Source organism: Drosophila erecta, unplaced genomic scaffold, assembly GCF_003286155.1.
Source record: "Drosophila erecta strain 14021-0224.00,06,07 unplaced genomic scaffold, DereRS2 tig00000000-arrow-pilon, whole genome shotgun sequence".
Lineage (NCBI taxonomy): Eukaryota > Metazoa > Arthropoda > Insecta > Diptera > Drosophilidae > Drosophila > Drosophila erecta.
The window spans coordinates 22,170,355-22,185,169 of record NW_020825194.1 but is presented as its reverse complement, the minus strand read 5'-3'; the positions used below and the strand labels follow the sequence as shown (position 1 = coordinate 22,185,169).

Sequence of the window (14,815 nt, the reverse complement as noted above, 5' to 3'; positions counted from 1 at the left end):
TGAAAACATAATACGAAGGGTTGAATGAAAATTGCTGTGGAATTACAAATATGGGTTTAAATTATATGTTCATAAAGAATAGGTGTTACGGAGCTTTAAAGTTACATGCTTTTTAGCTGTGCATTTAATAAATCATTTTAGGATACTTAATGGTAAGCGGCTATTATTTTCCTCTATAAATTCTAAGATATTTTAGTTTTCTTTCTCGTCAGTAGGAGAAGAACATTTGATGGCTTAAAAGTATTCTGGAAACCCCACTCACTCAACGAACCTGGCCCGAAGCACCTTTTTGTCTTCCAACTGTTGCCTGGCTGCCCAGCAAAGGGGAGTTTCCCAGGAGAAGAGGAGGCCGTGGGGATAATAGCGAGAAACTAGGCGAATAATTTATCAAGGACCGCCGAGGTTGGAGCAATAACTTAGGCCAGCGCCAAAGCAGCCGACACTTCCTAAATGATTTCGTTGTCGAAAATAGTTTTTTTCCCCGAGCCGAACAGTGGCGGGTAAACGGCGAAAATTTATGCCATTGTGCAGGACTGGCAGGATAAGATAAAGAGAAGGAAAATGGGCGGGGAAAGTGGGCGGTGGAGTGCGAGGATGTGCGGGTATCTCAACTTTCAGCCAACTGAATTGCCAGCAATTAGCAGCAACAATTTGCTGTTTGGCCTCAAGTCTCGAATTTCCCGTTTTCGGCGGGAGCAGCGGGTGGGTGGGAAATCTCTTTCTCCGCCGTAAAGTAAAGTAAAGTAAAGTTTTCCGCCCAATTTGCGGCCTTTGTTTGCCTGTGCCTGCGTAACGAATTTTGTAATTTATCACGCTAAAACCTCCATTCATGACATAATTTGGGGAACTATAAAAACTTTCACTGTCATTACTCGTCCTCTTTTTGTTCTTTTTAATTCACTTTTCATGTGCATGCGCAGCATCCTGTATCGATTATGAAATTTAAATAAATGCTCTGCCTTAATTGTTTTTCAATTTGACGCAATTACTACGTGGTTGATATGGCAAAAAGTAGGAAGCGAATCAGAACCAATTACCAATGGAGGGACTGTATAAATATTATTTTAGGTTCTAAATCAACAATACCCATTAATAAGCAATTAACAAAGTGCAAAGTTAAAACTATGCTCATTATTACAGCAATATTCATTTAAGGACCCTTTTCAAAACTTCTTCTTCTTGCGGCAGAGCATTCGTTAGCTTTTTGACAAGGAGCTCATTTCCCTTGCACTTGCAAGTTGGCCCTCAGTTGACGGACAACGAAGAAGCGGAGAAAGTTTTTAAGATTTTGTACGGAAACTTTGATGCAGCTTGGACTAATTTGATTAGGTGGCAGCGAGAAGCGAGCTGCACAAAATATGTTAGAATGCAACACGACCATGGAAAAGTTCTCGTGTCGCTTCTGGCTGAAAAACCCATTTCTGGCCATGGCTTTGCGCAGCAGAATGTTTCAAGTTTGGTTGCTCATTTCCTGAAATTTTCTTCTTAAGCTAATTTGGGCAGAGTTCCTTTTCGCAAATGCTCATTTCGCAGGCGAAACTCCCAATGGCCGTGACAAAGCGAATTATGAATGGAAAGCTGGTGAGCTGTTGAGCTGGTGGCATTCAATTAGAATCACAGTTCAACTGGCAATATGCCACAACCCGCAACATGACTTACCCGCCGTACACAGACGCATATCCTCATCGTATCCGTCAGAGCAATCGGGTGCACCATCGCATAAATATTGGATGGAAATGCAATTACCATCCCCGGGACACTTGAAGGGCTCATATGGATGACAGGCTTCTGAAATCGGAACATGAAAAATAAATCTGAGTGTCAGTCGGTAAGCAAGTAAAATCAAAAGCTTAAAGCTGTGAAAACACTATATTTATTGGCTTCGACTGTGTAAGCGGATTATTTTACCATTAGTTGTATGCATTTATTTATTTGTATCCCTGTTTATTTTCTGCTTTAAATCCAACTGAATTAGTTAGTTCAACTGACCGTATTAAGTTATTGTTAAAATAATTGACAGAATTGCTATGCACAGAGTGGATAATACAATAAAATACAATCCATAATTGATTTTTTAATTAACTTTTTTATATATTTCAATTTGAATAATTAAAACTAAACAATACATTCACATCCACAGATAAATCAATTTTTACAGATATATCTATTTGCTGAACTTGTTTGCCGTATTTGTTGCATCTGTTGTGAATACTGATATTAAAAGATAAATATTTGTAGTTTTGATTTTACTGATGGCTCAAAATCACCCAACTTGCTGGTATTTTAATTTGTTGAGCATGCAATAAAATTAAACTTCCATTCCGTAAATTAAAAAACTAATTAGGGTCTATTTTTGGAGCCAAAGAAACAAGTATTCAATACAATTAAGAAACAAACAACGCCAAAAAATGATAAAAATAGCACGAAAATGTTTTCTGACAATTAAGCAAATTAATTTGCTTTCATGTTGTTTATTGTTTACATTTTCCCTCGCAATATTGTGCTGTTCATAAAAAGGCGTTAAGGAAGCATTCAGTTTTATGGGGGGTGTAAAAGAATGAAAAGGATAAGGACATGATGATGTTTTCCCCATCAGAGTGAAACATCAACCCCACAAAAAGAACAGAACGAAACGGGGAGAAAGTTAATTGAATTTATTGTTCCTTCTTGTGCCGAAACTCAACGCATTTCATACAATACATCATAAAATATGTAAAGCCGAATTTGCAGACTTATTTTTTGTGCCTGTTTTTTGTATACATATCTTTTTGTCCACGCAAATTGGTTTTATTAGGCTCTGCACGTGGAGGCGCCAAATTTTTGGAAAACAATTTTCATTTGCCAACGCAATTTTCCATGGTTCCCAAATGGGGCTAAATCCCTACCGCACACAAAATTGTTGGCTTTTGGGCTCTTGTTTTATGGCGGCCAAAAACAAGTTCTGCATTCAAAGATCAAATCTTTTTTGGCCGAGCAGAAAAGTTTAATTTAATTTTCTGCCAAAGGAACAGCCATGCCCGCGAACTTTTTCCTGACACTTGAAATATTTTTCTGTGAAAGTTTAGACGGAGTAGTCGCTACTACTTTTTCGCCTACTTTCTATTTTTTCTACTACATTTTCACACTCCACGTGGTTCGGAACCAGCAGGCAAATAAAGTAAATAGTAAGTAAAGTGCGTTATTTTATCAAAGCTTATTAAAGCCTGTTCTTGTCACCTTGGCCAGCGGAAAGGTGAAATAACTTGGCGGACATTGCACATACGCACCGTGGCACGCGCGAGACAAGTTAATTTTGTGTGATTCATTATGTTTCGGTTAATGTCAAAACAATTGGAATTTATGTGCTTGGCAACACTAATTGACAGGCCGAGGGATCCAATAAGTCTCCCCTTACCTCTCGGTGAAAGCGCCGGAAAATCAGCTCAGTGGATATAATTCTGCGGGAAAGTGTTTCGGTTTATTGTGCGTGTTGTGCTCAGATTGAAAAGGTCAAATGAGCTAAAGGGTTGGTTGCTCTGGCCTTTAGCCGATTTTTCGTCTTGGGTTCTGCCCTTTTCCCCTTTGAAAGATGTCGATGCTGCCTTAACACTCGCACTTAAAGTTGGCTTTTATGTGGCATAAAAAGGACAACTTTTGTACTTTGTTGTGGCATTGAAAGCGTTTGTTTTCCCCTTTATTTTGTTGTCGATTTTAGTTTAGTCCCGTTTTCATTCTTGTTTTATGCGGCAATTGATTACCCTTTGAATACTTTATTATTTTTAATGCCTTTTCCGTTTACGACCAAACGTGATAGGTTGCATGTGAAAGGATTGGCAATCCGTACTTCTTGTGGAATTGCTTCTTGAATAATTAATTCAATTTGGAAGTGGAAAAGGAAGAAGTTCACTTTTTGTAAGAAAAGAATCTTGGACCCAGTTTAAGTGCTCTAATTTGATTCACAAACTTTTCCTACAAAATGAATTCTAGTACCAATTATTTCATGGATAAAGAACTTAGCTATGCATTTCCCTGTCCACAAAATGCAAGTTGCCATACGTTGCACACATATCAGTATCCCAATATCTGTGTGCGGTGCACACATAATGAGTGTTGCATGAAGTCGGAAAATATTAAGTCAACACACAGCTGCCTGCTGCTCATGGCGTCTCTCTGGCAAAAATAAAAAAATAAAAATAATAAGCAGATACATGGCCAACCAGAGTTAAATGACGCGTAAAGCTTCTGGCCGCCCACAATGTTGTTTCTGGCTGACAATGTCCAGAAGCCAAAATCCAGAAGCTCATTCCACATTTTGCTAAGCGCTGCACGTGACACCACAGAGTATTCTTACACTCGGCTTTTGTGGCTGTCTCCTTATGGAATAATCTTAGCTCTGCGGCACTATCGTCGCATAAAAATGTGTAATAGCACTGTGCAACAAAATTGGCAGTTGCCGCTGCAGAGCTTGTATTTTATGTGCAACTTTAGCGGAGGAACGATGGAAAGTTGCTTTTCGAAACTATTTCAGGTTTATAATGCATCGGACTTTAAAAATGCCAGCCTTTAAGCCTTTGTGAGTGCCACAAATGTGCCAAAAGACTTGAGCATAAACTTAAAGAGGTTCGAAGAAGGTTAGTATACAAGTCAGTTAAATTACGTTATTAAATAAACGTTAAATACTATTTATATTTATTAAAAGGCTGCCAACGTATCGGAAAAAGCACACAGTGTAATTCCATCCACGGACAGCGTGCCAGTTAACAGAATTTTAGTTTTCATGTGTCAATTTGCGAAGCACCAAAGGCAGCAGCAGGCGTTGTCACGCATGGCGTATGCGCAATGTTACACAGTTATTGCTCTTGGCTCGGCATGTTGTATCAGCTGCCGCTTTGTGGCTAGCACAGCATCTATGGGCCATCCGGCTGCCAATTGCAGTTCACCTGACCCACGCAATTGCTTGGGCGTGTTCCAGTTAAGGGGTGGATGCTGCTCATGGTCGATGGGCAATATCCGTCCATCTCGTATATCTGGGTAGTTGTGAGTGGGGAGTTGGGGAAAGTTGGGCTGAACGGCGTATTCAGCCTAAGTTTCGGCATGACAGGACACAAAGTCGGTACAGTTATGACCAAGAGTTAACTTTAAGGGGATGGTGCAAGTTCTGGAGTTTTGTGGCCGTCTTTAATTGGCAGTAGCCTCTCATGGGAATAATCGAGGTAGCTACGAAATTTATTCAATTGTGATGTGCAGACCGAACTGGCACGTTATTAAAGCCCTGGAATTTCTTAAATGGGTTAGGCTAAGAGTTTTGTAAAGTTTGTAGCACTAACGAATTACTTCGCAGGCAACCAATATTTGCGGAGTGTGGAGTATTATATTCGTGAACGTTTTATCTTTTGAATAAAATGTAATTATGCTGCCAGCTCCCTGGTGATTCATTGCTCCGCATGCAGACGTGCGGTTAGCCAACTTCCTTTGACCAACCCAGGTTTTCTTTAGACACAAACATATTCCGGCCATAATTAAGCTTTGCATATGCGAACCGCAGAGTGACTGGCCAAAGTTGGCAACTATAGCAAGCTGGGACCGCAAAACACGACGGCATGTGGGGAAATAAACAAAGGGAACGGCACAGAGTGACGTATACGCAATATCAACTAAATAATTGCACACACCCTGGGCCAACTGCGTATGTAGCTCACTAATGAAAATTGCTTTCCTTGGCTGCAAGTTGGTTGTTGGCGTTTGTGTTTGGGTGAAAGGCAGTTTGCTTGCAGTGGCAAAACAATAGTTGGCCACCAGCGGCACCACCAAGAAGAACTAATTGTTTTCCTTATAAATTAGCACATTTGTATGCCATGCCACGCACACACAAAACTGAACTCTGACGTAATTTATTAGTGGCACCATGAGCACACATTCCCATGTATGTATCCCTCCGATTCCGGCCCTCGAGGACATGCATCTCGACATCGCTTCGATTGTCTTGCCGCAGTTACGGTTATGGCCACGTTTACGCTCCGGGCCAACTGAGTGTGAGATATGGCCCTGGTCTGGCATTATTGCCTGCGAATGTGCTCCATCACGAATGAATACGTATTGAATAAGGAATTTGTGGTTTGTCGCTAAGACAAAGAAATCGCTCACTATACCAGGTGACAAATTCCGAAGGTGTTAAATAGTTAGTATATTCAGCAAAATATTAAACTTGGTTATGTATCTCATTGCGTGCCCAGAAGAATTGAAGCAGACAATTTAAGCAGATTAAATAAAATGTAGAATGCTAACTAATATACTTTGTTCACCTTGATGTACACCAAATAAAATTAGGCAGTAATTCTAAGAGCAACACAGTTTTCTTGTAATCATTGTTATTTTACAAATGTAAATAATCCACGAGCTGAAATCTTCAAAGCCATGCCATATTTCTAACTGTCGCACATTAAGCTTTAGAGCCTATTTGCATGGAGAATTTCCACCAATTTAAACATTTATTAGCTACATTTTGAATCATTAATAGGCCAAGTCCATTAGTCCGCTTAAGCTAATTGCACACAGCCAACTGCGTAAACACAAGTCCATGTGCACAGCTAAATGCAACTGGCAAAATATCGAAAACAAGGTGAAGGTGATGGAGTAATGAGCAAGCTAATTAATTTGCAGGATAAGAAGGATGTCGAGTCACAATGCACTTCCATTAACATTATTAAATCGCACACAGATGTCATCGTTCACGCACTTGAAAAACATGCGATGTGCTGAAAACCAGGCCTTAATGGTTGCATTTTGGACTCCCTTGTCATTTTCTAATTTGAATTTTAAATGAGACTCGGAAATGTCAAGCTGTGCAGTAAGCGAATTCATACGAGGTCAAAATAAGCGGCATGTTTGATCTAACGCGGCATTCTAACCGAGTCATAAATAAAATATAAATGTCGAGGCTCAATTAACATTAAACTAATAATACATATAAACAACGTGAGCTACAACAATATCAGTTAAGCGTAAAAAGGTTGTGTCAAATAACGTAGAACCAAAAAATCTGAATCGCTTAGAAAAAACACTCTAGAAAAAGCTTGGGAAACAAGTTTATGACCCTCCAAAGTCTGCCGTAAACTTTTCACTATTATTGGCCAATAAAAACAAAAATATGTCGAATGGAAGCGTGCAAAAACAAATGCGCTTTCCATAACGGAAATGCCTTTGTTAAAGTGTGGAAAGCGCTTACAGGGAAAAATCCGTGTGTACAGCAAAATTTGCAATCATAAAAGCACGGATTTTTCGTTCTCCATTTTTCTAATAGCTGCGGGTGCGGAAAACTAATGCAATTCGTTCCGTTTGGAGGACTTAGGCGTGTCCTGGCAGAATTTGATTTCTTTACGCAAATTTGTTGGCGGGAAATGAAGCGGAAATGGGAGCACATCGTTAAGGTGCAAAGGACCTTTCCTCACATGCGCCATTTTAATGGCCCAACCCGTCACAAATAGCCTGTTAGGAAAAACGCAATCTCAGGTCCTGAATTTGATTTTCGGGTAATACGAACATGCGTGACTAAGTGGAACCGGAATAAACGCGGTGAAAGTAAGATTTCAAGTACCAGCGACGTTAATGGGAATTGACAGAGGGTATAATTAGAAATCGAGAAATTTGGGTGACTGTAAGGCCATCGATTTGCTGAATAAGCAGGAATTGCTTAACCTAATTAATTTGGTTTTAATATATTTCATATAATTCGGAAGCACAGAGGTTTGTCTCTATTTTCCACAAAAAACTGCTCTAATTAATATTGCTAAAGTTCATTCGTTTATCTTAAATGCTTCACCTTTTATAAACCAAATAAATACCAGCGGAAAGAGGACAAATAAACTTTTCACATCAATTAAGAATAAAATGTTTATACACATTCTATCAAAGTAAATTCATCTAAAAACTGCATGGAAAAAGACTAAGCCAAAAACTAAACAGCAAAACCAACTGTCAACAACAGTTTTGTGTGTAGAAAAATTGTCAAAAACCGGAGTTTTGCATATTTCTTTTTGGATCCAGCTGAACATGGCAACAGACAGAACAACGTCATTAAACTAAAATAAGCCAACACGAGAGACTGTCTGTTTGTGCCGTTTGTGGCCCAGTCCCTAAAAAACGAACCTCGACCAAAAATATATTCACAAAATGGCTAGAATGGCTGAAATGTCTGAAATGGCTGAAATACTTCTACCCGAAATGGGTGGGACAGTCTGTGGCTGCACTTCACGCAATCAAACTGAATGCCAGGCCAACAATTGTCATTTGGCTGGCGCTTGGAGCACCGCTAGCCCACCAACCCCAAATGAGTTCATCACACAGAGAGTGGTTCGAATGTAATCGGTATCTGACGGATATATGCGCATGTATATATGCCACCAGTCAAAGTTCGCATTACAAGCGTGGCACCCAACGAGCCAGAATGAAAATAATTTCGTGCAAACAAATGCCAAGCGAATGGAATCCAACAAAGCGTATGACAAACTCTGAATTTAAAAGCGAGCAAAAATGGCAAAACGCAAACGAAGTAAAAGCCCTCTGACACTATTACGACAATGGAACGAAAGCATTTCACATGATCCTAATCGCTGTTTGGATGTTTGTTTGCCCGTTTATTTTTACCCCTGCACTTTGAAAAACTAGCACGGAATATTCACTGCCAGTAGGGCGTATGGGTTTTCTGGTGGAATTTAGGAATAAGGCTTTCCATAAAAATTCAACGACTTAAATTCACTTTAAATACTATAAATGTATAAGCTGTCTGAAGACTAAAACTGTCTAAAGATGCTTCAATGAACTCAATGGCTGCTAATCTATTAGGAAATCTGTGTGTTCTAATGAAATGCTGTATGATTTTTATGATTAGTCCGCTGCCCACTTAAGCAGGACATCCCTTACTAATAGAAGTGGAAGCAGCTCGACTGCAGATCATTTAACACCCCCTGCTAATTGGTTTCCAGAGCCATCCAAATCCCGGCCAGCAACTTTACGTGCTGGTGTCGTGCCGCAGGCAATTATCAAATGCCACAGTGAGGCAGAGAAGTCAGCTGCAGCAATAAATACGGGTGTCGGTGTAACTCTATCTTAATCTGAGGATTGTAACGATATCCCACAGTTGTCAGTGGACAGTGGAGCCTTGACCCAGATGTGCGAATGGCCAATGTCAACGGCAATGGCTGCGAAATCGTCGACGGGAAGTCATTAAATTGATGGAATTTCCGCTTCCGTCTTTGACTTCCACGGCCCGCTTTCACTTTTGGGATATGGTGTGGAAATAACACCGGGAATTATTAATGTTTATGCACTCACGTGTTAATGACTCAGACAATTCTCAGCTTTTCGCTTTCCTTTTCGCTGAAACGGTAATTGAATTGCCGAGCTCGCACTTTGGGCATAAAAGAAGAATTATAGAGGATTGCCTCTGCCAACTGCGAGCTGTAAAATTGATGGTCCACTTAAATGCCATTTGATTTTATGGCCGTTGAAGTCTGGTTCCTGCGACACTTAAGCCTTGACCCATTGAGCGGGCTCATAAAAAAAAAACAAAAGCCCACTGCATTACAAGTTTTTTGAATACCATTCTTGGCGTCTAAATGCAAATGTCATGCCCCAAATATAGAACCAAGGTCCTGTCTTGGCTGACACATTTTCGCCTGCCCTCTTGTTAATTGCGAGCGAGGACCTTGCACTTCATGCCCACTCCGCCCACACGTTGCACTGGTAAAATGCTAAAATAATTACCACTTGAGTTGCTCGTGGCCAAGAAATATGACAATTACGCGAACGCAGGACATGGTGTCCCCGTTGGCAGTTGCTCGTGCGTTTAAGCCAAGTTCTTAGACTCCAGCTTGTGTTTTTCCGCCCTAATTCTCTCATGTAATCCGCAGTTTTCTCCACACAGAGCGTGGGTTGCAATTAAATGGTTTCTGTAAATTTAAGCGCTTAACTTATCAGCTTGAAGGTTTTGTTTTATACTTGGCTGTGGGATAAACAATACCTTACAGGAGAACTGTTTAAAAACTTTAGAACAGCTAAAAGTTTTCCCACTTGAAGGTTTACGTTTTAAATGTTAAGGTAAAGGGTTTCGAAAATTGTTATAGGTCTCTAATATTACAAGATTGGGTGCTCTGCACATTTGAATTTATATTTAAGTTGGTTAATTGCTGAGGGTTAACTTTCTATCATTTCAACTTGTTCCCATCTTCAACAATACAATATAATTAAATATAAATTAAGAGCGGAGTCTGCGCTCCTTTTCCTTTCCTTTCATTTCCTTTCCTCATTTAATTATTCCTTTTTTTGGTGGCAAATGTTTACTGACAGCTTTTCCCACTCAATCAAATTGATCAGCTGCGCTCAGTGCTTTCCCCAAACTTTCGCATACAAATGTCAAGACATTAGCGTACAGGCCACAAAATTAATGGGCCTAATCAAGGCGAATGCTTGGCCAAGTTCAAGTTTACCAACGCTTCTTCTAAATTAGCCGTAATATGTGGCACGTTACGGAAGTACAATGTAGTCGTTTGCTCTTTTATTTGTTGTCTGTTTGCTAGGCAAGTTGCTGTAATTGACAGATGGTAGGAACATTCGTTTTGATTAGCATTCTATTGGGCGCGCATTTCAGAGGGGCAGGGTGTAAAAAAATATGCGTTAGTAGTCAATTTACCGCTGTCGACTTTTTGCGCCATTTTCTTGGGTGCTTTTCATGCCATATTGCCTTTTGCACAAAAGAGCCGAGGGCAAAAAATGTTACAGAAGCAAATTTTTGTTATTCTTTAGCGCTTTTTGTCTGTTTTAAACTTTTTTGCTGCGTTCACCTGGCGCAAATCACACGCCTCAATGGGCAAATTACAAACAGCGTGGGCCGAAGGATAAGGTAAGAGGTCCTTCCCCGCTGCCATTCCACAATAATGAAATTGCTTGACTCTTTGACATTTAATGCAAGTCGCAGCTAGCTCTCCCATTTCCCAAGGACAGGACAGATTTGACAGATGCCGATGAGACGGGCAGAATGGTCTATGGTTTAGGTATCTGGGTATCTGGGTATCTGGCTTCCAGGTGTTGCCAGGATACAGGTATCCATCACAAGCCTCCATCAGCCATCAATCGCTGAATAAACCGTTGACTTAATTTTAAACACATGCTCACCACAACCCATTTAATCGATACACCCGGAAAAGCGATCTATCCATGTCTGCGATAAGGCGCTACAAATGCTCTATCCCTCGTTTTCCACAGCTTAACGCTTCAGTGCGGCGACAGCCATAATCCGGAGCACATATGGTTTTGTTCCTGCCAACCGGATGTAAATATGTAAATCCAAGCCGGAGTGTTGCGCCACCAAGATAGCAGGCGAAGCCCACCCACAGGTGGTCCTCGTATGTGGCGAACAATACAAAAAATATGCGAAGCATTAGGCGAAAGCACAACACGAGCAGCGAACAGTTTATAAATTATTTAGATTAAAACGCTGCTGCCCCACATCTTTGGCAGTGAGCCTGAAGTTGGTCTAAAGAGTAAGGCACTCGTGCTGAAATTGGCCACCACCAGTTCTACTTTTTGCGGATTTTAGGACCGCCAGCTGCGCCAACCACGTAATCGACAAGCCAAAACGGCGAAGCAACAGCGAATTTAAGCCAAGTTCAACATGTGCGTAGCACACGAGGGCGTTGGCAAGAGTTTTTAGGACCATCAGAGCACCAGAAACAATCAACAGAAGAGGGGATCCATATGTAGATGATTAGAAAGCAAGAGATATCTGATAAATGCTGTTGATATAGATCTAATTGTATGCCAACAATTAAATAGAAAGTGCACAGATTTTCCTCTTGCAATAAAATGTTAATTTTTCTGTGAACGTGATTCTTCTTTAAATATTTACAGAACCCACCTCGCAGACAAAATTCTGTTCCACGAATTACCTATAAGCCCTTAATGGCCGCCTGAAATATTTATATAGAGAACATTTTTAAAATGTCAAAATATAAATTGATTAAGGTTCAGCTGGGAGAAGCGGAATTGAATTTTCGGGGATATGAAACCGTGGAAAGTAAGCTGATAATATTGACATGTTAGTTTCAGATGTTGGCTGACACACATACATAAATTGGAATTATTTTTCAATTCCAACTCCAATACTCTACCAGCTCTATCTATTTGTAACCTGCCATCGCATTTGATTAGTTTCATCGAATACATCGAATACACCCAGCTGTTCAAATGGCGTTGCCCGTTCTTCGATTGATTCAGATGATAAATTAGCTTGTGCTGGGGATACACTCAAATGTGGATGATGAATTCATTTGGCTCGTAGGCAAATCAATCAATCAAAGGGCCAAAACGTACCAAGGCTCTAATGTTGCCTACGATTTTAGCTTTCTAGGAGGAATACATCGATTTTTCCTTTTTGCTAATTTTCCATACACCAATCAGACATTGTTTCTCTTACTTGGACTTAGAGTTTGAGGTCTAGGATCATTAACGAGGCCATTATCGAATGCCGATGGGCTTCTTTTTTAATTGGACACTAATTTAATGGCACATATCAGATATGGGACCAGCATATTTCTGCAAACGAGTGCTTGTGCCATTTGACTGTCACTCTGATTGAATTACATTGAGTCATGTTTTCTGTGTGGGTGTTTTTCTGTGGTCCTTTTTGCATGGTTTTGATTGGCCAACTTAATGGCTTTGTAATGATACCACATTGATTGGCCTTAGGGGACATGGCTAAAATAATTTGTTGTCCGATCAATGACTGGAGATAGGGCAAAGGTCCGAACCTTCCCCGATTGGCATTCGGCAATTTGTCAAAGAGGCTTATTGAGGTTACGAAACAGTGTATTGATTTGAAATTTTATTGGGCAAGGGGCTTAACTTGAAGTTGGTGATTAGTTAAGTTAAAACGATACTTCAGAACTACACAGCACTTTCAAGCCGAAGTACGTTTCAAAATACCTTTAAGTTAGCATTAATTATATTCATTTTAGGCCCTAAAAAGTCGCATTATCCGTGCATTAGCATATCTAAAAGAAGTTCCCACAGTCCACTTATTTTCATTAGACTACCAGCCGTATTATGCAAATCTACTGGCAGGCAAAACAATAATAGGCCGCCAAAAAATCCTGAAAAAGTTTTTTTCGGATTCGTGCGTAAATTATAAACCCAAATATCCTTACGAACTTTGGCCTGAAATTATAGCAACTTAGCCGCAAAGTTTTCAATGGAGGCGGCGCATAAATCAAACATTGGAGCAGTCTGGAGCTCAATTATGCAAATTTATGTTAAAGCCAAACCATAAAGCGAATGAATATAAGCGGCCGAATAAAAAAAGGACAAATGTCGCACGTGTGTGTGCGTTTCTGTATAAATCAAATTAATACGAACCAGCGAAATGAAAGCGATCCGAGCAAACAAAACGCTGGCGAAATGATAACCGAGCAGCATACGCGGCGTATGCGTAATGAGTTCAGACGTATGCGCAATTTTATGAATAATTGACAGCTGAACTTTAACAGCTGGCTGTCTGGCTGTCTGTCGCGCTAAAAAGAGCCACTCACTCAGGCCAACGAAATTCAGAGCCTCAATGGCACATCCTTCCTTGGGCGGCTATCAAAGGTCCGCGGCAATTTACATACACGAATAAAAACAAGGACGAAAAGGAGCGAGGAGGGTGCTGTAATGGCAGGCAGCTGCAGCTGCTCATCATCATCATTATTTTAAATAAACATTACGCTGGCTTTATAACCATTTATCACATTTCTAGATTTATGTCCGGCCATTTGGCCATGCACACAGAAAAGGGCAACAAAATCAGTTCTGTATATTAGCCCACTCGAAACGAACAGAGAGATGTCCTTTAGAAAGTTGTGCTTAAAATAATTCAAAGTAAAGGAATCTAAAAGTAAGTAAAGTGAAGGACTAAAATTGAATTGAAAGGTGACATAATATATATTAAAAATAAAATGCAAATTAATTACCTTTAGACCGTAAATAAATCATAAAATACTATAATTCTTAAGAGCATTGTTTAGTAATAAAATCATAGAGGAAAACTTTACCTTCCTCTGACACCAACAGTTAGCATTGCTATAAGATTAAACATTACCTATTTGTTCTATCTTCTAGGAAAGAGTCCTCTTTGTGTCAAATCTAATCGTGAAGTTACTGTGTTACTCATTTATTGAGGGAATCCCCATCGCAGAGTATTATAAATCCTAGCACGTCCAACGACGGTAAGTAGCCACTACAAAAAGCAGGAAATCACGGCAGTCGCTTAGCTAAAAAACGATTCGCACACACCGTTTCGAGGATTTTTCAATCTCAGCTGCGTTTTCGAGTCCTTCAAACGGCTTACATACATATTGATTTTCGCTACTTTTTTCAGCACCGTTTTCTATATGTTTTCTATATGGGTATGTGAATGTATACATTTCAGGCGAGGCTGTCCGTTTTTAATGGTAATTGGTGCCTGCATAACCATTAAAGGGTTTTATGCGAATGACGTGGACGTTACAGGCGAGGGTGTATTTGTGGCATGTAGGCACTAATTTTAGGTACGTGCCACAGTCTAAGCGGGTTATAAATGGGGGTTAGCTGGGCTTATATTTGGGTATTTGGAATGTCCCGAAATTCAGTTGATTGATAATTTTAAAGCGGCGAAATTTCAATCCTTAGTTTGGGAAAAAAATATTAATCATGTAGCAAAAGTTTTGATGTTTTGCCACACTAATTTTGATTGCCGAAATGAAAAGAGTTTTATAATTATTACTTTTAAAATGGTTAGAATATTTCTCGCATTTGTATACATATTTTA

At 39.9% G+C, this 14,815-nt stretch overlaps 1 protein-coding gene across 1 annotated transcript in view; it reads right to left on the bottom strand.

The window, feature by feature from the left end:
• Positions 1-14,815, bottom strand: part of LOC6554042 (IDLSRF-like peptide) — a 36,702-nt gene that overhangs the window by 8,326 nt on the left and 13,561 nt on the right. The window contains exon 3 of the mRNA XM_001979491.3: positions 1,660-1,788. Coding sequence (XP_001979527.1) covers positions 1,660-1,788 — 129 coding nt within the window. The remainder of the gene's footprint in view (positions 1-1,659; positions 1,789-14,815) is intronic.